Source organism: Chionomys nivalis, chromosome 8 (genome assembly GCF_950005125.1).
Source record: "Chionomys nivalis chromosome 8, mChiNiv1.1, whole genome shotgun sequence".
Taxonomy (NCBI): Eukaryota; Metazoa; Chordata; class Mammalia; order Rodentia; family Cricetidae; genus Chionomys; species Chionomys nivalis.
In genome coordinates, this window is record NC_080093.1 from 39,219,332 (window position 1) to 39,243,733 (window position 24,402).

The following is a 24,402-nucleotide window of genomic DNA, read 5'->3' on the forward strand; positions in this document are numbered from 1 at the left end:
TTTTTCCATACAGTCTATACGTTGACATGACTTCAAATCTCAACTCTGCTTTTCTCTCTCAGCTTTGTTTTCTCCCCCAAGGGGGAGGTTGGGTAAAGAGAGATGACATTTAGAACATTATAGGATTATTGTCAGGATGAAATAATTAAGCCAGGCCTGGTGGTGCAGGCCTGTTTAGTCCAGCTACTAGAGAGGCTGAGTGAGGCAGGGGGATTACAAGTTCAAAGCTAGTCTGGGAAACTTGGTGAGTTCCTGCTTCAAAATAAAAAGTATTTAAAAGGCTGGGAATGTAGCTCAGTGGTAGAGAGCTTGGATCCTGGAGGCCATGGGATCAAACTCCAACACAGGAGGAAAAGGAACACTCTTGCATCTTGTCAAATACACTAAGCATTATTCTAAGGGAACACGGTGTATCATAGCCCGCTTAATCTTATAACAGCGTTTTCCAGTTGCTCCAAATGCAAAGGCCAAAGCTAATAACTAAGCTCCCAGGGTCACAGGTGGTGATGGAGCTGAGATGCCAATTCACGATGCCTGAAAAGATAACAGAGAAAATGTTCTTCTCAGCCAGGCCAGGCTGAAAAGACCCAACGCGTGGCAGCCTGAACTATGCCTGTACACAACGGGCACAGTAAGTATTATTCCTCGCACAAAGTGTGAAAGAAAAACCGGTAGAGTTGACAGGCAGCTTGTGCCTCGCAGTGCCTAGCGGTCTTAAAGGACACCCAGGCACCGCATCCTGTTTTCTTTTAAGCACTGGACTGGGCGCTGTCACTGTCCACGACCTCGGAACATCGGAACATAGATGGTGCGCAGGGGTCCCCCGCAGTGGCCATAGACAGGGGCCAACGCGAACAGCCACAGGTCCAACTTTTACCTTGACCTGCATTCTCACCGCCACAGGAGCCGAAGCGACAGCGGATTCCTCCGGGTTCCGGACACCTCCCGAGACTCGATTCCTCCAGGATTCCGCAGACCGGGACTCACACGCGCGCCCCGCCGCCCTGACCCCTGGTTCGGTTTCCGCTCGGCCACGACCCAGCTCTGGCCGGGTCCCAACTCCCGGAGGAAAGACTACGGGTCCTGCCCTTCGGGAGGGTCCACGAGGCTGCCAAAACTTCAGCTATGATAATCATCTTCGGGTGGAGACTAGAGGACTTGAAAGCCAGCATTTCGCAAATCCTACCTATTCTAGATCGTAGTTAGATACGCGTGCGCCTGGCTCCACCCACAGCCACCTGGGGCCTGAGCCTGACCCGTGCCTACCGCAGAGCGCTGTCCCGGTCCTCATCCTAGATTTCCCAGGCCAGCTACCAAAACCTGGTCTGAGGACTGTGGAGTCTGAAAATCTGGCCTCCACCTTCACGTGGTCTCTGCCCTTTACAGCCCCATGGAGTTGTCACTTTGTCTTTTGGGTTCTGTTACCTCCTGTGTAGGAAAGAGATGACTCCAAAGTAGTCCAAGAAGCAGAGAGGATGGTCTCTGTCATCAGACAGATTTTCGATTCTTGGCTCAGAGTTTAGGCTCGCGGTGTTTCTTAAACACCTGTGCGTTGCTGAATATAAGAGGTCCTCCTGGGACCTGGTTTACTTTCCCATAAAGAGAGAATAATAAGAAATCCCGCCTTTCTCACAGAGGTTACACTGGACAAAGACAGTTACTTTGGTTTATTTATGAAGTATCATACAAATGTTTTTTGTGATTCTTGTTACAGGGAAGGGGATCCTCTGCACAGTCTTGTCTAAGGCTGTGGTCAGTGACTCCAGATGTATCTCTGTGTTGGAAGCGGTAACACATCGGAAGAAACACAATATTCAGAGGATCACAAATGGTGTGGGAGGTCCGGGAGGAGCAAGCGGGCCCTCCTCCTACATACAAACACTATAATGAACAATACTAGGCATTTATCCTGGACAGGTGACTTTAAATTAGTGACACCTACGATTAAGTCCAGTCCGAAGTTTTGCCTGGTGAGCTCGCATTTGCAGTCACAGTTAATAAAACTTGTTTCTGCCTGCTGGTGGCTGTGTTCGCCTTTAATCCCAGCATGCAGGAGGCAGAAGCAGGAAGATCTTTGTGAGTTTGAGGCCAGTCTGCTCTACAGAGCTAGTTCCAGGACAGCCAGGGCTGTTACACAGAGAAACCCTGTCTTGGAAAAACAAACAAACAAACAAAAAACTTGTTCCCTCATTTCTCAGTGTGGTCTTAATGGTCATTTCCTTGTTTGTTAGTAAAATTGTATATTCTCACTTTGCTGTTTTGCCTACTAAGAAATGAGAAGTCCTTTCCTCTAGATTAACCTCCTCAAATTGTTAATGATCTGTAGACATTTACCAGGACAAATGTTCTTTTTTTTTTTTTTTTTTTTTTTTTTTTTTTTTTTTGGTTTTTCGAGACAGGGTTTCTCTGTGGTTTTGGAGCCTGTCCTGGAACTAACTCTTATAGACCAGGCTGGTCTCGAACTCACAGAGATCCGCCTGCCTCTGCCTCCCGAGTGCTGGGATTAAAGGCGTGCGCCACCATCGCCCGGCAGGACAAATGTTCTTACAAGGCAAGCCAGAGCCTCCTGGCTTGAGCCAGCCATAGATCATTTCTGTTAGCTCTCGTCACAGCCCTAAGGCCCGTGAACGAACAATCTAGACTCATCCAAAAGACTAAGCATCTGGACTGGCACGTGCTTGACACCTCTTGGTGTCTGGAGACTATTATCTTCTACTTTAATCTCTCGGACAATTGTGTGTGCTAGGGTGGTCACGTGATCAAGCTTCAAGACACTTGGAGCCCAAGGTGACCCCTAAATGCTTTGACCTTCTAAATGTGCTGGTTTACAAGGCTCTTTGGTTCCAAACTGTATCAAAAGTACTGGAGGCATTGTAATAAGTGAGTTATCAACCCCAAGGCTGCTGCTCACTGTACAGCTGGCCAGGTGCTAAGGCCAGGAAGGTGACTTGATTAGGAAAACTGGCTCAGTCATAAGATAAAGGACACCAGTCACAAAACCCATCTTTCAGGAAAGCTGACTTAGGAATATCTTCTAGGAGCCATTAATGGGCATTTCTGGGCTCTTGAGGACCTCCAGGGATACAGGGTTGGAGCAAAGGATGCAGACTAGACTGGAAGGCCTAGTCACAGAAAAGCTCGCCACTCTGTGAATGGCAAAACAAAGGCCATTATTTCTCTGGGCTATTCTTGCCACTGACTAATGTAGCCATCTGTAGTTATTGCAAAACGGGTACCTCGAGGCTGCCTGAAGTCCTCTTGCTGTTTATCGAGCTCATGATAATAGAAGAAAGTATTATCTCACCCGAGTCATACATCAGTCACTGGGGATGTTTTAAATGCCGGGCTTCACTTGGCAGATCCTCAGACCCTCCCCCACAGTATTTCTAAGGTAGAGCCCAGGCATCTCTTTCATAGTTCCCTCAATATAGTTGAAAAGATTGTGTATCAAATTATTCTGGCCACAAACATATCTCTACTTAGGACGCTTAAATTTTGCAATGTTCATTATTTGTCTGGGGTGGACTGATTCAGACTGACAAATAGTCCCCCAAGCACAGACTATTTAACAGACAATGTTGGATACCAGAAAAGTCAAACATGAATAAGATATTGTCCAGCCTCCAAAGAGCTCAGCTTTACAGGAGGAGGAGCAATCAGAACTGAAAGGACGCCTGGGGCACCCTCCCCAAGCCTCAGCATCTTAAAGGGCTTCATTTTTCTCCTCCGTTGACTGCATCCCTGCCCTCTCTTTCTGCCTCTATCCAGGTTTTCTTCTCTTTTGTCTGGTCTCTCCTCTCACCCAGAGTTTTTAAGGTCTCCAGCATAACAAACACGTGCACACGGAGAGTTTTGATGTCTGAGCTAACAGCGCTTAAGCTAGGGTTTCAACATTAAAGGTTAACTTGGTAAGTTTAGGGTGGAGTTGAACAGCTGAGCTTTGTCCACGAGGAAGGATGGTGCCCCAGCCAACCTTCATTTCTTAATGAGTCCCAAATAATCAAGAGCATCAAGAGATATTTTCTAATACAAATAATCGGCTCTGAAGGAGAATGGTTGCAGGCTTGGATTTGAATTTGGTTTTGCTTTCACTTCCTTTCTTGAAAGGACTGTTAGAGATTTTCCAAAGTCATACCTCCCATTCTGTTAGGACGAAGGGGAAATGAAAGACTTTTTCTTTGCACCGAGGAGAAAAGGCATTATGTGTGGGAGTGGTCTGGCGCAGTTCGCTGTCTTGCCTGGCTTGTGATCCTCACATTGACTCACGAATGTTTTGCTTTCGGAAGCCCAGCGAACATAAGAAAGGACAATGCCATGCGGAGAGGTAATATACTCCGACTGCCACAATTACAATAAGCAATTGCACAATTGGGGGAAATGTAGAATTATAGGTTATTAAGGAGATCAGGGTAGGCGTGGTGGCTCACACCTGTAACCCAAGTGCACCAGAGGCTGAGGCAGGAGAGTTTCTGGGTGCTTAAAGCCAGCTTAGGTCACAGACCAAAACCTTGTCTCAAAAAAATATTTTTTTAAAGTTGGAGAAAAATCAGAGATAAAGAACAGAATTCAGCCCTTTCTGCATAGTTGTTTCTGTTTTTAGACCTTTGTCCTGGCTAGTTCTGCAACCAAATTGACACAAGGTAAAGTCATCTGGAAGGAGGAAACTTCAGTTGAGAAAATAGACTTTATAAGGTCATGCTGCGGGCAGGAAAGCCTATAGTGCATTTTCTTAATTAGTGATAGATGAGAGAGAGAGAGAGAGGACCCCGACCACTGTGGATGGGAACATCATGAGCTGGTAGTCCTGGATTCTATAAGAAAGCAGACTGATAGATAGGTCGCAGTGCTGACAAGGACACTGTACTTGAAGCCTCATCCATAATCCAAAAGCTGTCTCCAGTTGACAGCCACTCACAAAGGAAAATACAGTTTCCTCCTATGGAGTTTCATTGGAAGTATAGACAACACTTAAGGCAAGCCCCATGTCCTACTGAAGATGGCCAACACAGAATGAACTCAGTGGTATTTTTGGAGATGCTTTGTCTCATAATGCTTTGCTGGGGAATTTTGTTTAACCTTACTTGTCTTTTGGTTACTTAATATGGTTTCTGATTTTGAACTTCTATGGTGTGTGTGTGTGTGTGTGTGTGTGTGCATCTGTCATGCTTTTACTTTTTTATTCTGTTTGTTTTATACTGACTATTTGTTTTCTAAAGAGAGAGAGAAGGAAGGGTGGAGTTAGATAGTGGGAGGGTGGACTGGGAGGAAATGAGGAAGAAGAAACCATAATCAAAATATGGTGTATGAAAAAAATTATTTTCAATTTTAAAAAAGCATCTGAGGAAGCCACGAGGAAGAAGCCTTAAGCAGCGCTCCCCCACAGGAGGAGCTTCTGCCTCCAGGTTCCTTCTCTATTTGGGTTCCTACGTAAATGATTTCAATGACTGACGAGCTGTAATATGGACGTGTGTGTGAAATAAACCCTTTTCTCCCCAGGCTTCTTGTGGCCATAGCATTTCAGCACAGTAATAGAAACCCTGACTAAAACAACCATCCTGTTCAAACTCAGAGTGGCAACTCATTCCGTGAATGACTCATTCTGTCCGTTCACTCTTTCTCTTAAACCACTGCAAACCTGAACTCTTAGAGAAAGGAAAGACTGTATTGTTTTCACTAGCTGAATAACACTTATCTGTTGTGCTCCAACACTGTCTAACAGCCATGAAGACAGAGGATCTCCTCCCACATAAACAAAGACTAGAATATTTTTAATTAAGGATGAGGGATTTAAGCAATCTATGCAAGGGACCCCCCCCCTTTGCATCATAATTGCAAACCTTGGACTTCAGACTTCCAAAATCTACCAAAACCAGGCAGGGTGGCACACGCCAAAAATCCCAACACTTGGGAAGCTAAGTTAGAAATATTGTCTCAAGTGTGAGGAGCAGAGTTCAAGTCCTCAATATCCATGTAAATGCTAGGGAGGTATGGCAGGCCACTTGTAATCCCTCCAGTGTTGAGACAGGGATTCCCGAGAGGAAGATGGCCAGCTAGACTAGCCAAAACAGCAAGCTCTGAGAAACCCTGCTTCAACACAGAGATGGAGAGTGAGAAGAAAGGCACTGACAATCAACTTCTGTCTTCCAGATCCACATGTGCGCGCGCGCACACACACACACACACACACACACACACACACACACACACAGTTTTCTATTTTAAAAAGAAGAAAAAAAATGATGATTTTTTTTTCAGTGCTAAGGATTAGACCAAGGGCCTCACACGTGCTAGGCAAGTACTCTGTCACTGAACTACTAATTTCTTTTTATTTACATATTATTAATATGCAAACGGAAATGTGTGTTAGAATTGTGTGAAAAATGTTCAGACTTCCATATAACAGTTCATACAAAAATATAAAAAGAGAGAAATTTGGACACAGTTATGTAAGGACAGGAAACAGACAAAGAGTGCCAGAGAGAAGGTAGTCTAAGCAGAATGTCCCTTGCAGCCTTCAGAGGCACCAAACTCAGGGACACTTGATTTCCAGTTTCTAGCTTCCAGAAATGCACAGCAATGACATAATGTAGTGTCACGGTTGCCAGTTATGGCGTCCTAAATGATTAACACATTTTCCTACCAGTTAAACTCAGAAGCTGCCCTAACTACCTGACTAGAGGAGCCAGTATGTGCCTCTTGCACAAGTGTAAACATTATTTACACCCTTCCTTGCCCTTAAAAGTGTCTGTGTTTGCATAGCCACTTTACCTTCCAGGCCAACCCACAACCCTTCCTAGAAGCCTTCAGCTACGAGGTTCTTCCAACCACTTTGATGTCTCTAAATACTCCAGACCTCCCTTGGCACAAGGGCAAACAGGATACTCATTTAAAAGCTTTCAACTGGTTTTGTTTTGACTAGTTTTAAGCTCAATAAAGATAGGAAACTCTTTCCTCACTCAGCATTTACAGTTCTCCTGATCAAGCTGACCCTGGGTCTCAAGCATGCTAAGCAGGTATTCTAATACACTTCTGCTCCATAACCAACCTTTACTCTTTAATACAGGATCATACTTCCTTAAATTACCCTCTCCCAGAGGGCCGGTGTAGTGCACACCTTTAATCCAGTACTTGGTAGGCAGATGAATTCGGAGCTCTGTGAGTTCAAGGTCACCCTGGGCTATACAGATTGTTTCAGGACAGCCAGAGCTGTGACACAGAGAAACTCTGTTGGGAAATAACAAAAAAAAAAAAAAAAAAAAAAAGAAAGAAAAGAAAAGAAAAAAAGAAGAAAAGAAAGAAAGAAAATTACTATGTCCAACTTTAAATGGTATTTGTAAATAAAGTTAACACACTTCATAAGTGTGTTTTTTGAGACAGGGTTTCTCTGTAGCTTTGGAGCCTGTGCTTGAACTAGCTCTTGTAGAACAGGCTGGCCTCGAACTCACAGAGATCTGCCTGCCTCTGCCTCCCTAGTGCTGAGATTAAAGGCATGTGTCACCACCACCCAGCTATGAAGTATATTAACTTTCATCATTATGAAAATAACTCAGAAGCAAAGATTTATTTTAACTCATGGTGGCAGAGGGTTCAGTCCATGCGCATTTTGCCCCATGTAGTGGAACAGAAAAAAACATCATGGTGTGTAGTAAAAGAGGTCCTCATAACACCCAGACAGGAAGCAGAAACTGAGCATGCCGAGAAGGGGCCAGAAATAATATAACTCCCTAAACCTGTCCTGAGTGACCTACTTACCCCAGACAAGTCCCACCTTCCAATATTTCCAGAACTTTCCAAAATACTGCTGCTACCCTGTAAGCACCCTTGTCATACATGAGTAATTTTTAAGGACATTCTTCATCTCCAAATCACAATACTCAGAGACTGTAGGACTCTCCAGGTTTTCCTTAAGAAGCAAAAGATGCTAAGAACAACAAGCTGCTCTGTCTGAGTGTGGCATTACGATGCTTACTCCAGCATGAATACGCGGAGAGAAATGGAACACCTTCCTTGTGTGCGGGTATTAGGTGTCCCTAATAACGTCTGACAAAGCTGAAGCAGCACAATAAAATTAAAACCAACAAAAGGAGATTGTTCCTGCAAACAAGGCAAGTCCCTGTGCCGACACAGGTGGTGAAACATGCTTATATGGGCTGAACCCTATCACAAATTGCATGGCATGCAGGTTCATATATAGCCTTGCTGTGCCAGCCAGGACACCACAGACAGGACTAGGAAGCCTAGTGTGAGACTCTGGTGGGAGAAGAAAAAAAAACATTATCTTGATCATCAGACCAATTTCAAGGTCAGAGCCACACAGGAAAACAAAGTCATCTCAGGAGCATGCTCCTCAGTGCTGCCTGGGTACTTGCTCTTCATTCTCTCCTGTCAAGGAGAATGAACCTTTGATGGCACCAAGTTCAGTTCCCATCCTAGGAGAGCTGGATGTTTGTCAGCATTTCCTAACATAAATGTGAGGTTCTCCAGCGGTGACGCCTACCGGGAACTGGCTAATTTTCTCTACCCATGTAGAACCCTGGATGAAGGTGTATGTGGTGGCTTCTCATCCCAGAGGGGAAAACAGAGCAAAGATAGTGAGAACTCTTTCTCAACATAGATACTGTTTCTTGGTTAAGTTCTAAACCACACGTGTGCCTGCAGCACTCAGAACCCGTGTGTGTGTGTGTGTGTGTGTGTGTGTGTGTGTGTGTGTGTAAGTTTGTGTAGGTATGTGCCTCCTCACCTCTACCTCAAAGGAGCCCAGGGCTCCACAATCTGCCTCCTTACCCAAAGACGGTGCTGAGAATTCTCGAAACATTTACATCTCTTTCAGCTCGGTAGAACTCTGATCTCTCTCCCAACAAAAGCCATAAATCACCATTGCAGACGGGAGGAAACTCCAACGAATGCAGGAGAAAGCAAGGGGGTAAGGAAGAGATCCTGGGAGAATGAGTTACTGGCCATTCTGACTATCTAACACAGCAGAGTCCCAAGTTCATCTTTGCCCTAACTCCCAAAGATGTCTGCTTCTTTGGAAACCACATCACTATGACCATGGACATAAAATACAGACACTGCTCTGTGCAGGAATTCGTTGCAGGGCCGTCTGCATAGGTCTGGAGAGAGAACAAGAAACTTAGAACTTGGAAGCTAATGTGTGCAAGGAAAATCTGCTCCCAGTTCTTATTTACACTGATTTGCGCTGTTCCCAGTGTCTTTATTTACAAAGTAGCTGCCCTAGTTTGCTTTCGGTTGCTGTGATAACCATCATGACCAACGACACCTTGGGGAGCAAAGAGTGTATCTGGCTTCCTGAGCATAGTCCATCACTGAGGAATTCAGGGTAGGAGTTCAAGCAGGAGCCTGGAGCAGAGACCAGGCGGGAACGCTGCCTTTTGAGTTGTTTCCCCATTGTTTACTCATCCAGCTTGCTTTCTTGTACAACTCAGGACCATCTGCCCAGGGATGGCACCGCCCAAAGTGGGCGGGACCTTCCTACACCAATCATTTTCAAGAAAATGCCCCCACAGACTTCCTATAGACCAACCTGATGAAGGTGATTTTTCTGTTGAGGCTCCCTCTTTCCAGCTAACTCGAGTTTGTGTCAAGTTGACAAATCCAAACTGTCCAGCTTATGTGACTGGTAGGGATGGGGTTGTGTGTGTACGTGTGTATGTGGGGGTGGGGAGGGCTGACCTGTTTCTGGGAGGAGGTTTAGAACACGGCAATAAGAGAACAGAAATAATGTTAGCGTGAAGTCTGACAGTAGGCAACCAGTTGTCATCTAGGGAGCAAAGCAAGGGAAGGGTCAGTTTACAAAGGATTATGTGGCACGTTTACAACCCAGAGGACCCAGATAGAGACTGACTTCTCAGAGGAATCCAGCTCGTCTGCCGCCTTGTTTGCCGCATCCCAATATGTGTCTCTTATACATCGTGACTCAAACACAAAGAAATATTTATTATCGCTTACCAGCTGTGTCATACACAGAGGTATCTTGACCCTCCCAAAGTTCTCTGTGTTTGTATCTCTTTCCTTCATACTCAGGATACTGAACACTTTCAGACTCTGTAGAAAGTTTCCAACAACTACTCTAGTTATTGAAAATCGGAAATATTAGAAAAGGTCAAAAGGAAGTTAAAACAGTTATTTAAATATATATATTTCAGTGCCCAGAAAACATTTACTAGCCCAGGATTATAGTTTAAAAGTAATAGAAGCCTCCTTAATCCTAGTTATTACCATGAGCAAGTTGTTATCAACGAAAAAGCACAAAGGTTAGTCACCACGGTGTTGTTTTAACACTTGGCATAAAAAAATATGTGTCCAAAAGTCCATTGAGAGAAATGCTGAGGGATTCTATATCCAGAATCCACCCTTCCCCCAAATACAAAAGGTAAATAGATTTGATTAAACTGAAATGAACAGGAAAAGGGACAAGTATAATTCACGCTTTATGAAGAGCATAGTCCTGCAAAATCAGTGAGCAAAACCCCGACATTAAGACATTTACTGACTAAATAGAGTATGTGCTCAGGACCAGAATCAGTTTATTTAAGCTGGTGTTTACAGATTAAAGACTACTAACTAGTTGTAGGGTAGAATCGGGACCTTCCTAGTACACAACTAAAGACAATGACTCCCCCTCTTCCAAAATCTATCAGTAGTCAATCTATCAGCAGAGAAGGCATGTGTGGGCCTGCCTCTCACACAGAGACACAGAGACAAATACTCATCTCTCTCTCTCTCTCTCACACACACACACAGAGAGAATTAAAAAGAAAGAGAGAGAGAGAGAGAGAGAGAGAGAGAGAACTAGAAAGAAAGAAAGAAAGAAAGAAAGAAAGAAAGAAAGAAAGAAAGAAAGAACACAGAGCCCATCACTCCCCTGGCGTGTGGAAGAAAGAGGACCCTAAAGTTAGTAGTCAAAAGCTTCTTGGAGAGAAACAGTGTGCCTGCTGTGTCTGGGAGCCACCTCATGCTCCTCACCGACCAAGCCACCCACTAAATGTCCTTCTCCTCCAAAGGGCTAGTCCTGGAGACCCAGGAAAATTGCCCAATTATGACTGATTGGAACCCAGAATAAGGGTGTACTCCCTTGAGAAGAGTGTGAGGTTCTCGCTGCAGCAAAGACTTCTCAGAGCAAAGGTACACAGTGACCCAACCTGGAACATGAAATCCAAATCTTAGCAATAAGGGCAGATGACACCAGAAAATCAGCGATCTTAAATCTTTCTAGGGCCCCTGACCTGGTTCTTACAGCCAGTGACAAGGAGGCAGGTGCAGGTTCCAGATGAGGAGGAAGGAGGAGCTGGGCTGAGGTTGGGTGAAGGGTCAGAAACCGGATGCACTTAGTTTTGTTAAGCGTTGTTTGTGGCTCTTTGGATTTGCCTCTGTTCACGTGTGAAGAGAGCAGGAACCAAAAGTACTATACATCTATAGCCGCCTCAGAATCAGAACTAACTTTTACTAATTATAAAATGAGAAGAACTTGGCATAAAGTAATTCAGTATTCATACAGTCATTTGATTATAAGCATGTAAGAGTAAACTAACAAGAAAATGTCAAAAGTTCATTAGAAAAATGAAAAAATACAAAGGGCAATTATAGAAGAAATGGAAATGTCAAGATTTCAAAGCTTTTAGTAAATAGTCATGCCAAGCAAGACAACAATGGAATATTAATATTTCCTCTAACAAGCAAAATTAGGATTCTGGCAGAGCTAAGTATGGAGAGTGGTATAATTTATACACACAATGGACATTGGGAGTTGGGGTCCATAAACAGCTAACATTAGCAGAGAAATAAGGCCTTTCTAAATCAGATCAAACACATGTATACATTGTGAGGTCCAGCAAGTCTTTCTTGAATAAATGGCCAAGTAAAATCTCATGTTTGTCAATAAACAAACAAAACAAAAGGGGGGGATGTTCAAGGAGTCAGAAGTAATACTGATTGCAGTAACAGATGGAATAAAATTGTATGATGTATCAATCACAATACATTTATAACATAGTAATATGTATAGATCTTAAATCCTGACTACTTTGTTTAAAAAAAAAAAGGTGAAAAGGAACAAGACATTACTCTTCTTAGTCTTTGAAATTCCTCAAAACTAAGAATACAAATCCTAATTTGGATGCATCCCTAAAGTCTGCATGTTGAGGGCTTGGTGTTGGCATGGTGTGTTGGGAGGTGCAGAGCTCACAGCAGGTGGAGCCTGATGAAGGAAACTTAGGTCATTGGAGACATCCCTATAAAGGGACAGTGGGACCCCAGTCCGTTCTCCTTTGTTTCTTGGCATGAAGTGATCAGGTTTCGATCTATCGTTTGTTCCTGTAATTGCATGGTATTTTGTCACAAGTTCAAAGCAGTGAGATCATCTGATCATGGCCTAGAACCTCCAAGACTATGAGTCAGAACAAACCTTCTCTGTTTTTTAACTTGATTACTTCGAGTGTTTTTGTTATACTAATGGCAAGCAGGCTGATACACAGACTTTCTTTTGCATATGCCTGCATAATTCCAGTTGAGACAGAAAGAGCTCAACCTTAAGGCCCAACTGAGCTATATAGTGAGCCCTCATCTCAAAATCTAACAACTTTAAAGATACATTTGAATATTTCTTCTTAAAACCTGAACTGCTGGAGAACACTTCTAATCTCCAAGTCCCAACTGCTGTCTGTTTTCTGATTTCCTTTAGCAGAATTTTCATTTCAATCTTTTTAGTTTATTCTTCTGACTCATTCATTTATTTATTCAGCAAGTACTTATATGTTCACTCAAATATCAACTGTACATAAAGTATTAAGGTTATTGTGGTGGTTTGAATGAGAAACGTGCCCCCATAGGCTCAAGTATTTGAACACTTGGTCCCCAGTTGGTGGCACTGTTTGAGGAAGTTTTGGATGTTTTGGTTAGAATTGATAGAGGAAGTACGTCACTGCAGGTAACCTAGCACCTCCCCCACTTCCTGTTCTTTCTCAGCTTCTTTTTTGCTATAGATGTAATCTATTAGCTTCCTGCTCCAGTCACCTACTACCATGCCTCTCTACCATTACAGAATGGAATTACATTGGAATCGCAAGCAAAAGTACACTATTTCTTTTATAAGTTGCCTTGGTCATGGTGTTTTATCAGAGCAATGAAAAAGCAAAGATGTGAGGAAAAGGTCTTTGAGACCTGTTTCCTGGAACTTGTAATGATGGAAATGAACATTAACCAATGAAATAGTTCATATAATCTGAGCAGCACTGATTTCAAAAGTAAGAAGTAGAAAACAGGGACAGCTAATTGGATCCAAAAACAGTATAAAGGGTCTCAGTGAGGTGGGAAAGGCCTGCCAGGAAGTCTATGGTTGCGTTGACCTTATACAGGAGCGGGCATGCCAAGAAGAAAGGACGGGTGGCACAACTCACAATCCTGAAGCAGAAACCTAGAGAGTAGCAGCTAAGCAGAGACTAAGATGAACCAGCAATAAATAAGCCACAAAGGACTTGCGGTCTCTTCTAGGGAGTTTTGATTTTATCCTATAGACAGCAGGAAGCTCCTGGAAGCTTTTGAATCAGGAATTGAACAGCTTTTCTAAGTTAAATCTCACATCCAACTCCCACCCAGAATCACCATCATTTTCAGGCACACAGAGCTACACACACACACCCTGTCCACTGAATTCTCAGAACTGGTTCTTCTGTGCTGGCCTCCTTGTTTCCAGCCTTCCTCCTCTTAGTCCTTCCAGCTCTGCAGCTGCATGTCATGACTTCACAGCCCACGTCACATTTATTCCCTTGAGTTCTTTCACTCACCCTTACTGCATGCATTGACGAATTAACTGTTCACCAAAGACTTCATGCAGACTCTCTGGACTGGAGTGACGATTGAGTGGCTCTCCCTAACCCTGAACTAGTTTGCCTCTATAAATGTTCGCACAAAGATTAGCTTTTTCCTGATGGGAACATATTACAGTTCCTGGGGACTCTAGCAGCTGCTTTGCATCCTCAGGAAGGAAATTCATCCAATAACAAACAAGGGATAGAGGAAAGAAGGAGGGAAAGGAGAGAGGGAGGGAGAGAGAAACAAGGAAGTGAGAGAGAAGATGAAGGTGCTATTTTGAGCCATACAGACTGGCTATTTCTCATACCAGGAGCATCTTTAAGCTACCTCTGCCAATTCTATTTTATTTACATTTTAAGACCATTTGGGGATTAAAATATGTATTTATTTATTGTGTGTATATCTTGAAATTGTGCTCACACATGCACATGCCAGCACACCATGGCACACATGTGATGGTCAGGGGACAACTTACAAGGGTCAGTTCTCTCCTTCCTCTATGTGGATCCTGGGGACTGAACTCAGATTTTTATTAGACTTGACAGCAGACATCTTTACCTGCTGAGCCATCCACCATTCCTAATTTAGTCTTACAAGTACAACATAATGGATTTCTTCATGACATTTTCATACACACACACATTATACAGATAAATATAAAGATATATCGTTGTATTTTGCTCATATTCTCTCTCTTCTTCCCTCCGGCTCCTCCCTCCCCCAAATAATAATTTCATTCCTGTTGGTCTGGACTCCAATTCCCAGCCTGCCAAGCGCTGACCCCTCCCACAGGGTATTTACTCAGCTGCCCAGAGAAGAAACATGTGGTTTATTCTCAACAATTCCTTTTATTCTTAACAATTCCTGTTTTCTATTTTCATATACTCTCTCTCTCTCTCTCTCTCTCTCTCTCTCTCTCTCTCTCTCTCTGTGTGTGTGTGTGTGTCTCTGTCTCTGTGTCTTTTAATTCTGATTATTTTAGTCACAATGTTCTGTCACTGGTCACCAGAATGATCCCAAACAAACATAACCTCCTCCTGTTTTCCTCAGAGCCAAACAGAACCAACCGAAATGCAGAAGCCACTCATTCATTCAGCAGCTGTACGTCATGGCGGCTGTGTGAACTGGTGCACCTGTATACTGCCATTAAGAAGCATGAAAAGGAAGAACAGCAGCAACAAAACTGTTGAATGAAGCATCCCCACCCAGAGCAAGAAGATTCTTCACTTCCCTAATCATATCTAACTATATTTTGCTTTACAGGAAAGGAATTGAAATCATGACATTTTCAAAGAAATTTTAAGAAAAAAAAAATACTGCCTTGCTTTACAGAAATGCACAACCATAATAAACTTTCTACTAGAATGGAAATTACTGGTCACTTGACATCTGACCCCAGAGAATCCATACAACATCCAACCATCTGTTTATAACAATCAAAATGATCTATGCCATTTTCTTCACATAAAATTATCTCCAATGTATTTACTGAGTGGTCAAATACTGAGTGGTCAAATAATAATATGAAAGGACATTTGTTGACAGGTCAGTTAACTAAGCACATTGTTTCTTCATTAATAAAAGGTTTCCCCACCACCACCAAGAATTGAAGCAATGTTGTTTGCCATACATACTTGCCTGTGCAGTTTGATTTCTTAGTTCAGAATAGGTTCACCTAATCAACCACTAAATGCATTTGACTTGCAATAGCCGTTCCCCATGACATGCCCTGAGCATTTTGTGATGTCTAAAATCTCACAGAAAAGAAATAAATGCAAGCAGGAGCCATGCGAAAGTTCATTGACTTACCCTCTTCATTACCACAGCCGGTGTAAGCTTGACTCAGTCTTCAGACATTGACTTTTGTCCTTCAGTTTCCATCCACCACACAATCAGATAAACCCCAGCTTGTGAGAATAATGGAAAGGGAGCTGTAAAAAGAGCGGCCCAACACATTCCCGTGGGCTTAATCTAGAAGGGAGAAATGTAATGTTCGCAGAATAAAAAAAAAATTTAATGCCACTTAAACCCGAGGGGGTGATTTCACTTTTAACAGGAACTGTGACTAAGGTTGTGTGGTGGGAAAATAATTAACACTCCTGTTGACATCTGCTAGAGAGCTCTCCAGTTGTAGATGCCTGGCTGCAGGAACTTATCCATTCTGGGAATGGACGTTGTAAATTCCTGGTCCCACGGAGCCTGCTTGCCCCCACTTGACTCAAGGGCCTAGGTATTCTAAGCAAAAATGTGCCTGTGAGCATTGCTAACTTCATGAGTGGCCGTTTTTATTCAATCATATTTCTGAAAAACTTTACCTTCCTCTTCTGTGCCTCATATTAAAAGATGAATTATCGCTTTGACCCTTTTCTTTAAAATTCCAAAGGGTTGTAAGTAACATTTACAGAATCTCCATGTTCCTTGCAGCCTTGTTTGTCTCCTCAATGACACTTCTAAGCAAGTGGCCTTTTGAAGTGTCAGCATTTATTCCTCTGGAGCCTTGAGTTGTAGAAAAAAGGGAGAGGGTGAACATAGGAGCACCCAACTTACAAGCACCCACAAGTCTCCCGAGATTCCTAAGTTTTGTGTCTAAATGGTTTGCTTTGAAGAACAATGTGAGCCGGGCAGTAGTGGCGCACGCCTTTAATCCCAGCACTCGGGAGGCAGAGGCAGGCAGATCTCTGTGAGTTCGAAGCCAGCCTGGTCTACAAAGAGAGTTCCAGGACAGGCTCCAAAGCTACAGAGAAACCCTGTCTCGAAAAACCAAAAAAAAAAAAAAAAAAGAACAATGTGAATAACAAGCATAATCCTTCATAGATGCTTCTAGAAGAAGAAAAGAAATATACTCACCTCATAAGAGAAATGGCTGAGATTTACTGGACAGCTGTCTATGCAATGTCTTTAAACCAGGGGCCCATGAAGATGATGCGAGTACAGACTCTGGTCGTCCTGCTCCACTCCAACAGCGTAGAGTAGACCATGCAATTGATGCTGGCTATATGACCAGTGACAGTAAACCTGGGGTTAAAATTGGGCTGCGGCAGAGCAGAAGATCAGTCCAGTTGTGTTTATGGTGTCATAAACTCCACTTCCCTGATAGCCCTGGGACTGATCTTTAGAAGGAGATTGATGACTCAGCGTTCTTATCTTTTTTTTTTTTTTCTTTTTTTCTTTTTTCCCTGCCAAGTTCTAGGAATCTAAAGACATCTTCCTAACCTCATTCCACCACACCCTACCAAGTAAACCAAGTTTCAATGATTTCAGGGCTGTTGAACATGTCAGTGAATTCATCTCCCTCCTCTCTCTTCACCTATGACGGCTTTCATTTCGGTAGCAAGGGTCCTGTGTGAGCTTCAAACATTCCATAAAGGCCCTGAAATACAGTGGGTACTCACTGATTCATCTGCCATTCTCTCCTTTTTTTTGCCTACCTACATTTAAGTAGGAAGTTGGGAGAAAATAATTACATGCACACACATACACACACACACACACACACACACACACACCACCCATGTAGTTAGTCATTCTCACAGTGCGTGCTATACTGTAAGCACAGAACAAAATCATTTGCCATTATTGGTTGGGTGTCAAAGATATATAAAGCAAATCAGGAGTCTTGCAAAAAAAAAAAAAACCTGAAATTGCATTTAAAATGTATGGTCGTTGTATGAATATTTCCAGAAAAAAACGTTGTTATAATTTATAAGATCTCTAACTAAAGGGGTCAATGACACAAAGACAAAGTCAAATCCTCTGCTCCAGAGAATAACTGAAAATGTGGAGGGATGGCGAGATTGCTCAGCAGTTAGGAACACTTGCTGCTCTTCCAGAGCACCCATGTTCAGTTCCCAGAACCCATGTTGAGATGCTCACAACCTTCTGTAATTTCAGCTCCAAGGGATCCAATATTCTGTCCTCCATGGGCATCTATACACTTGTAGCAAAATCCACATGGACACACACACATACATAAGAATAAATTTTTTATTTTTTTTTATTTTAAGAAGTTTCACTCTAACTCAGCACAGTAGGTATCTCCTCATCACTGAAGAATAAATCCTATGAAAAGAAAACCATGTAGTCTTCTGTGGTATGAATATGGTATATATAGACTCAGAACTGGACTCCAGGTGTCAGGCAAAGGTGATCTGATCTCCATAAAATGGTGAAGTTCAATAGTAACTATTTTGAGTAACAAAGTTCGCACTTTTATTACAAATATTATAAGCAGAATATCGCCAGAACAGAACACACACAGACAGGTGACCATCGTACATGTTCAACTATATGAGAGTAAGCTAATGATGACCATATAAGGTAGTAACTATACACAAAAAGGGCATGGAAACGCCTGAAGCTTATATGGCTTTTACATAGTCGTAACTAGTTTCTCTCTTCTTGCTTTAACTGTTCAGTAGCTACAATAGCCCGGAAGTAATATCCCAAGTGCTGTCATCCTCCTTCAGACAGGAGAGTTGGTGCTGGAAGGCAGAGAAGTCACAAGGAGAGAAGATCGTCCTAACGGTGTTGGGAGAGACAGAAGGAATGTCACCCAGGCTTAAGTAGGACAAAGAAAGCAGAAACCCCACATTATGATTCCAGTTTTCCATGCAATCCAAAAGTTTGTGAGCTGAAGGCTTGAGTTGTCTAGTGCCCTGGGAGCTGGTGAAATATCAGGAGGTGGGACCTAGAGAAAGGAAGCAGGACTGAGACATGACTGTCAGAGTGTACTGGGGTCCGGGTTCTTTCCTCTTATCCCTTTGTCTTCCTGGGTTACTTGTTGAGAAACTTTGTTCCGTGTGCTTCCTGACATGTTGTGTCACCTTGTCACAAACCCAGAGCTACGGTGCAACATGAACAAAAACCACGAACCAAGAGGAATCTTTCTTCCTGTAAGTCAGCCTACTCTGGGTATTTCGTCACCATGATGAAAAGTTGTCTGACAAAGAAAACTGGCCCTGAGTGGCGGGGCTTCTTGCTGTGCCTGGTACACTAGATACACAGAACAACCATTTCCCGTGGTTATTATTCAGAGAGATGGGAATGAGTAAGATAAAAAGGAATAGGTGAAAAATATGCAATTTGCTAGAAATAGAAGCATGTTGAAAATTGCACCCCTTTGGGTGTCGCAGCTAAAGAGGCGAGTAGCACTAAAGAGAAATCAAAGGGGACTGGAAAAATAGCTCAGCAGGTAAGAGAACGAAGTGCACTGTTCTTCCAGAGGACCTGAGTCCATACCCAGCACCCACATCAGATGGCTCGCAGTCCCCTGTGCCCAGTCTGCTCCGGAAAATACCATACCTCCAGCCTCTGCTGGTATCTGCGCAGATGTGCACATAACCCACACACAGACACGCCTACACATAATTAAAAATTAAAGGAAACTCTAAATAGTAAACAGCTAAATGAATGAAGTACTTTTCAGGAGAGCAGTTGCGAGGGTGCCATGAAGGTATCTTGGCAATCAAAGACCCCACTCATCACAAGCTCAAAGACATAGATGTGTGAACTCCTGGGGCTGGAGAGATGCCCCAGCAGTTAACAGGACTTGCTGCTCTTATAGAGGATCCAAGTTTGGTTCCCAGAATCTGTGTAGGGGTTCCCAACTGTACTTGAGTCCAGGTCCACGGGATCCAATGCTCTATTCTGATCTCCATGAGCATCAGGCATGCACATGGTATATGTACACGCAGAATGCAGACAAAAACACTTATACACATAAAATAAATAGTTTTAAAATATGAGCTCATTTCAATGACTTTTGTTTGAGAAATCCTGAGGAACTGGTGTGGGAGGTCCTTCTGTCTATATGTTGCTTTTATTGGTTAATGAATAAAAAAAAACTGCCTTGGCCTGATAGGTTAGGACTTTGGTAGGCAGGGAAAGCTAGGCTGTATGCTCGGAGGAAGAAAGGTGTAGTTAAGAGACACCATGGAGCCACTGCCTCTGGAGATAGACATGCTGAAACTCTGCTGGTAGGCCACGACCTCGTGGTGATGCACAGATTAATGGAGATGGGTTAAATTAAGATGTGAAGAGTTAGCCAATAAGAAGTTAGAACTAATGGGCCAAGCAGTGATTTAATTAATACAGTTTCTGTATGATTATTTAGGGGCTATGCGGCAGGGAACAAACAAGCGGCCCCCTGCAACAAGGAATCCTGTTCTCCATACCACTTAGATCATTGTCTCTACATACATATCCTTATGTTCAGCTGTCCAGGACTCAGGGCAGGGCAGCTGCGGTTCGAGCAGGTTTGAGTGGTATGGCTCAGGCTAGCGGAAGACCTTAGCCTTCTCTAAATGTTGTTGGTTTTGTAGACAAGCAAAATCAAAGAGTTGCTCAGCTATGGAGAAAGATAGCAAAGGAAAGGCTGAGGCCAGATGATATTATGGCTAGAAGCCCTGAAATTGGTCCCACGAAAGACCAATTGTGAAGCTATGAGACAAGGGCTGGGGCAGATAAGCTAAAACGTCAATAGGTTAATCATGAGTTCATAATGCTAATTCTGTAAGTGTAATTGATCAGCAGGTGAACATGTGTTGTGGAGAAAGCTGGAGGCAGCAATGAAAACAGATGTGGTTTAATGTCCTTGTGGTGATAAGTTGACAGTGGGAAGGGCCTTCTTGTTCCCACGGGGAGCTGGAGCTGTGCCGACTCCATCTCTCTGACTTTCTGTCATTCTCTTGCTTCCTTCTTCTCTCAATAGGTTCTAAAGAGGAAGCACATAGGTCAGCACTGTTCCCTTTGTGTGGGGAGAGTGGATGTATGAACTGTGTTGAAAGTGCCGTGTAATGTATTCACGGCTTCAAAGAAAGGGTATCCGAAGGTGCCTCAGGCCGAGGAACGGGCATGAGAAGACTCTCTAGATGTAGTGGGGAAGATAACGTGCATCTCCTTGCTACTTGCCTTATCATCTTGGTTTTCAACTTTCACACTGTCCTTTGTTAAGCAACGTGTAATGAAGAGAGACTTTTGTCTGGCAGGAGATAGGCAGTGTGGAGACGCACAAGCCACTAGTCAATCACTGTATGTTCAGTGTCTTAGCCCTCAACTTGGATGTGAGCCTTTGGTATAAGCACTTTTAACTACTCTAAATGAGAAATAAAAATGTAAATGAAACATTTATCTGGGAAATAGCACTTTATTTAATTTTCTTCATTAGATTCAAGTAAAATTGTATATATAGTTTAATAATAAATTTCATGTAAAATGATGTCCTTTAATAAAACTATATTGCTATTTACCTCTCCTTTTAGTCCATAATTGTCATTCGTTCATCACAGTGTCCATCAAGAGAGGGGCTGGGTAGGATGTTCATCTCATGCTATTATACATTATTCTAAGTTATATTGGTGTCATTTAAAAATAATCGTTTTGTGTTCAACTCTTTGCTTACATTTCACAAGTTGCTTCTTTTTAATAGACCAAAAGCCTGTGTGTGTGTAGGTATGTATCACTCTGACAATTCCATACATATATATACTGAGTCGGGTTATGCCTACACACACCACCGTACCTACCCTCTTTCATCACTCCCCATCTCCCGCTGAAAATCTGGAAATTTCAAACTGATACATAGTCCAAAAGGCAGAAGTATGATAAAACAATACAGAATCTGGGGGCAGGGGATCAAATGTGTCTAACAATGTTCATGAGTTACTCCAAAAATAAACCATAATAGATTCAAATGTATTTGAATAATTGTAGATATATTGTAACAAAACAAAATATTGTCTGGAGTTGTCTCTGGGAAATGGAATTTCAATTTTTTTTCCTTTTATGCCTTAAATTTCCTATATATGCACAAGCAATTTATATAATCAGAAAAGGAGTGCACACTATTAAGATGTTGGTTGACAGATTTAGTTTTGTGTAGACTCCCCAGCTGTTACCCTGACCTGGAACTCACTATCCAGAAGATGCCTATAAAGCAGGGCTGGTAAGCAGCTGGGCACCAATGAATGATCCCACACTTTCGCACCTGTAGTTTTATGAGCTCACATCAGAAAAGCTGTATTAATGTAAGTAAAACGATTGTTTTGAAATTTTAATAAGCATCATGCAACAGCTCCACCTTTCATCTGGAGGGCGAGCCAGCACATTTGAAAGCTGGTTACTGGCTGGAATACTAAGCCATTTACACACAGAGCAATGTCACTTCAACAGCTTGGAGTTCCAAAGACTCATTAGCCCTGTGAAGATTCAAAACATGTTCAGGACCAATCATGACTGTAGTGTCTGCCTTGGATTAAAAAGCAAAATGAAATATGCAGATTAAAAACAATTAGATAAGCAAAAGAAAAAAAGAATGACTATTAAACTCACCTTAGGATATCAGAGAGGAATATGTATATTTATTTTAATAATTTTTTTTATTTCTCAGCATTTTGTAGAGGAAGACTTCTATGCTTATGTGCATGAGAGATGTTTGTCTAGTTTTGGAATCAGAGTGACACTGGCCTTGCAAAATGAACTGAAAAGTGTTTCTGTCTCATTTTTCTGAAGGAAATTGTGTTATTTCTACCTTAAACAATTGGAAGAGTTTTCCAACAAGATTACATGACTCCAGAGGACTGTTGGAAGGTTTTCAAGGTATGAATTTAGTTTTTTTAATAGACATGAGACTATTAAGGTTACGTATTTTTTTTTGTTTGGTTGTTTTTTTTTTTTTTTTTTTTTTTTTTGGATTTTTCGAGACAGGGTTTCTCCGTAGTTTTTTTGGTTCCTGTCCTGGAACTAGCTCTTCTAGACCAGGCTGGCCTCGAAGGTTACATATTTTGAAGATGCCATAGTTTATGCCTATAAAGAAATGTATCCACTTGATCTAATTCCTCAAAATAAGGTTGTATGTAATATTGCTTTCATCCCCCACCCCGTGTTTTTTCGTACTGATCCCAGTGACTCACCTCATATACTGAACAAGCATTATAGCCCTGAGCTGCATTCCCAGCTCAGTTGATTCTTAGAGCTTCAGTCACGTAAATATTCTGAGTTTCTGTACTGCACCATGAGCTGCCGAGATTCTGTTCCTTGTAGTGATCTTTTTTGTTTTGAGCTATGACCATTTCTTTTGCTCCACCATCAAGTTCATTGGTTTCTTCCTGTCGTCTTTGTTCTACTAAGCAAATCTACCAACTCTCTATTATGTAACATACCTCTAAATGTAATATTTATGGGCTGGGCGTGTGGCTCAGTTGTTAGAGTACTTGCCTGGCATACAGGAAGCCCTAGGTTTGATCCCCAACATCACATAAACCAGGTGAGGTGTCACACACCTGTAATCCCAGCAGGGAGGTGGAGGCAGGAGGATAAGTTCAAGGTTATTTTCACCCAGCAAAGGAGCCCATCTACAGAATTAGATTACACCTAACTCTATTTGAACAAATCCAAGGTGGACCAAAGACCTTAATTTAAAACATAAAATGCTGAACCTGTAAGGGAAGCATAGGAACAACTCTCAAATGTAGATACAGACAACATTAGCTGGATAGAATTCCAGCATCACACGCAGGATTACATAAAATCAAGAAGCTCCTGCAAAGCAAAAGCTTCAGTGGGGTGAAAAGATGGGCGACACATGGAGACTTCGTCAGTCACACTCCAGACAAGGAGCTAATACCCAGTACACAAGGAACTGTGACACACACATACATACTGCCAAGCGATAAATGTGCCAACGAACTGAACACAGTCCTTAAAAGAAACACAAGGACAAAAGTATTTTTAAGAGTTTAGTGTCCTTGGCCAGCAAAGAAATGCAAATTGAAACGTAGTGATTACATCCCACCCTTGTGAACAGGGCTATCAAGAAAACAAATGCCAAGTTGGATGTAGTGGAACACACCTGGAGTTGCAGGGCTACACAAGACTCTGGCTCAAACAATGAAAAAACAGATGTGGGAAAACCCTTGTTGTTCATGGGAATGTAAACTTGTACGGCCACTGTCAGGGTGAAGTTCTAAACAAAAAAGGAAAAAGAAAAAATATCCCTATACTAGACGTGGAACTACCATATGACCATACCAGCTATACCATTTCTGGACATATATGTATCTAAAAGACTCTATATCCTGCTAGAGGTGTGTGCACGTTTGTGTTTATTCCTGTCCTAGTCACAAGAGGAAATGGAATCAGCCTCGATGTCTATCAGCAGACAAAGAAAATGTGACACATGTAATCAAATTTTATTCAACCAAAGCCAAAAAGTTGTAGGAAGCCGGGCGGTGGTGGCGCACGCCTTTAATCCCAGCACTCGGGAGGCAGAGGCAGGCGGATCTCTGTGAGTTCGAGGCCAGCCTGGTCTAGTTCCAGGACAGGAACCAAAGGCTACGGAGAAACTCTGTCTCGAAAATCAAAAAAAAAAAAAAAAAGTTGTAGGAAAACGTATGACGTAGAAAGTACTAGGTGAGGTAACCCAAGTTCAGAAAAACAAGTATTAAATGTTTCTCTTAAAATAGATCTGCTTCTAACAAACAGATATTTGAGGGGGTGAGCACATGCAAGCCAAGAAACTAGACCGGTCTATGATGCTGTCAACTTGACAAGATCTACTGTCACCTGGGAGAAATT

At 42.5% G+C, this 24,402-nt stretch overlaps 1 protein-coding gene across 1 annotated transcript in view; it reads right to left on the reverse strand.

Annotated features, from left to right (window-relative positions):
* Nucleotides 1–15,692, reverse strand: part of Trpm6 (transient receptor potential cation channel subfamily M member 6) — a 156,734-nt gene extending 141,042 nt beyond the window's left edge. Inside the window, exon 1 of the mRNA XM_057777855.1 lies at nt 15,640–15,692. Within this exon, the coding sequence (XP_057633838.1) occupies nt 15,640–15,648 (9 nt within the window). The 5' untranslated portion in view covers nt 15,649–15,692. The remainder of the gene's footprint in view (nt 1–15,639) is intronic.
* Nucleotides 15,693–24,402: the final 8,710 nt, after the last annotated feature.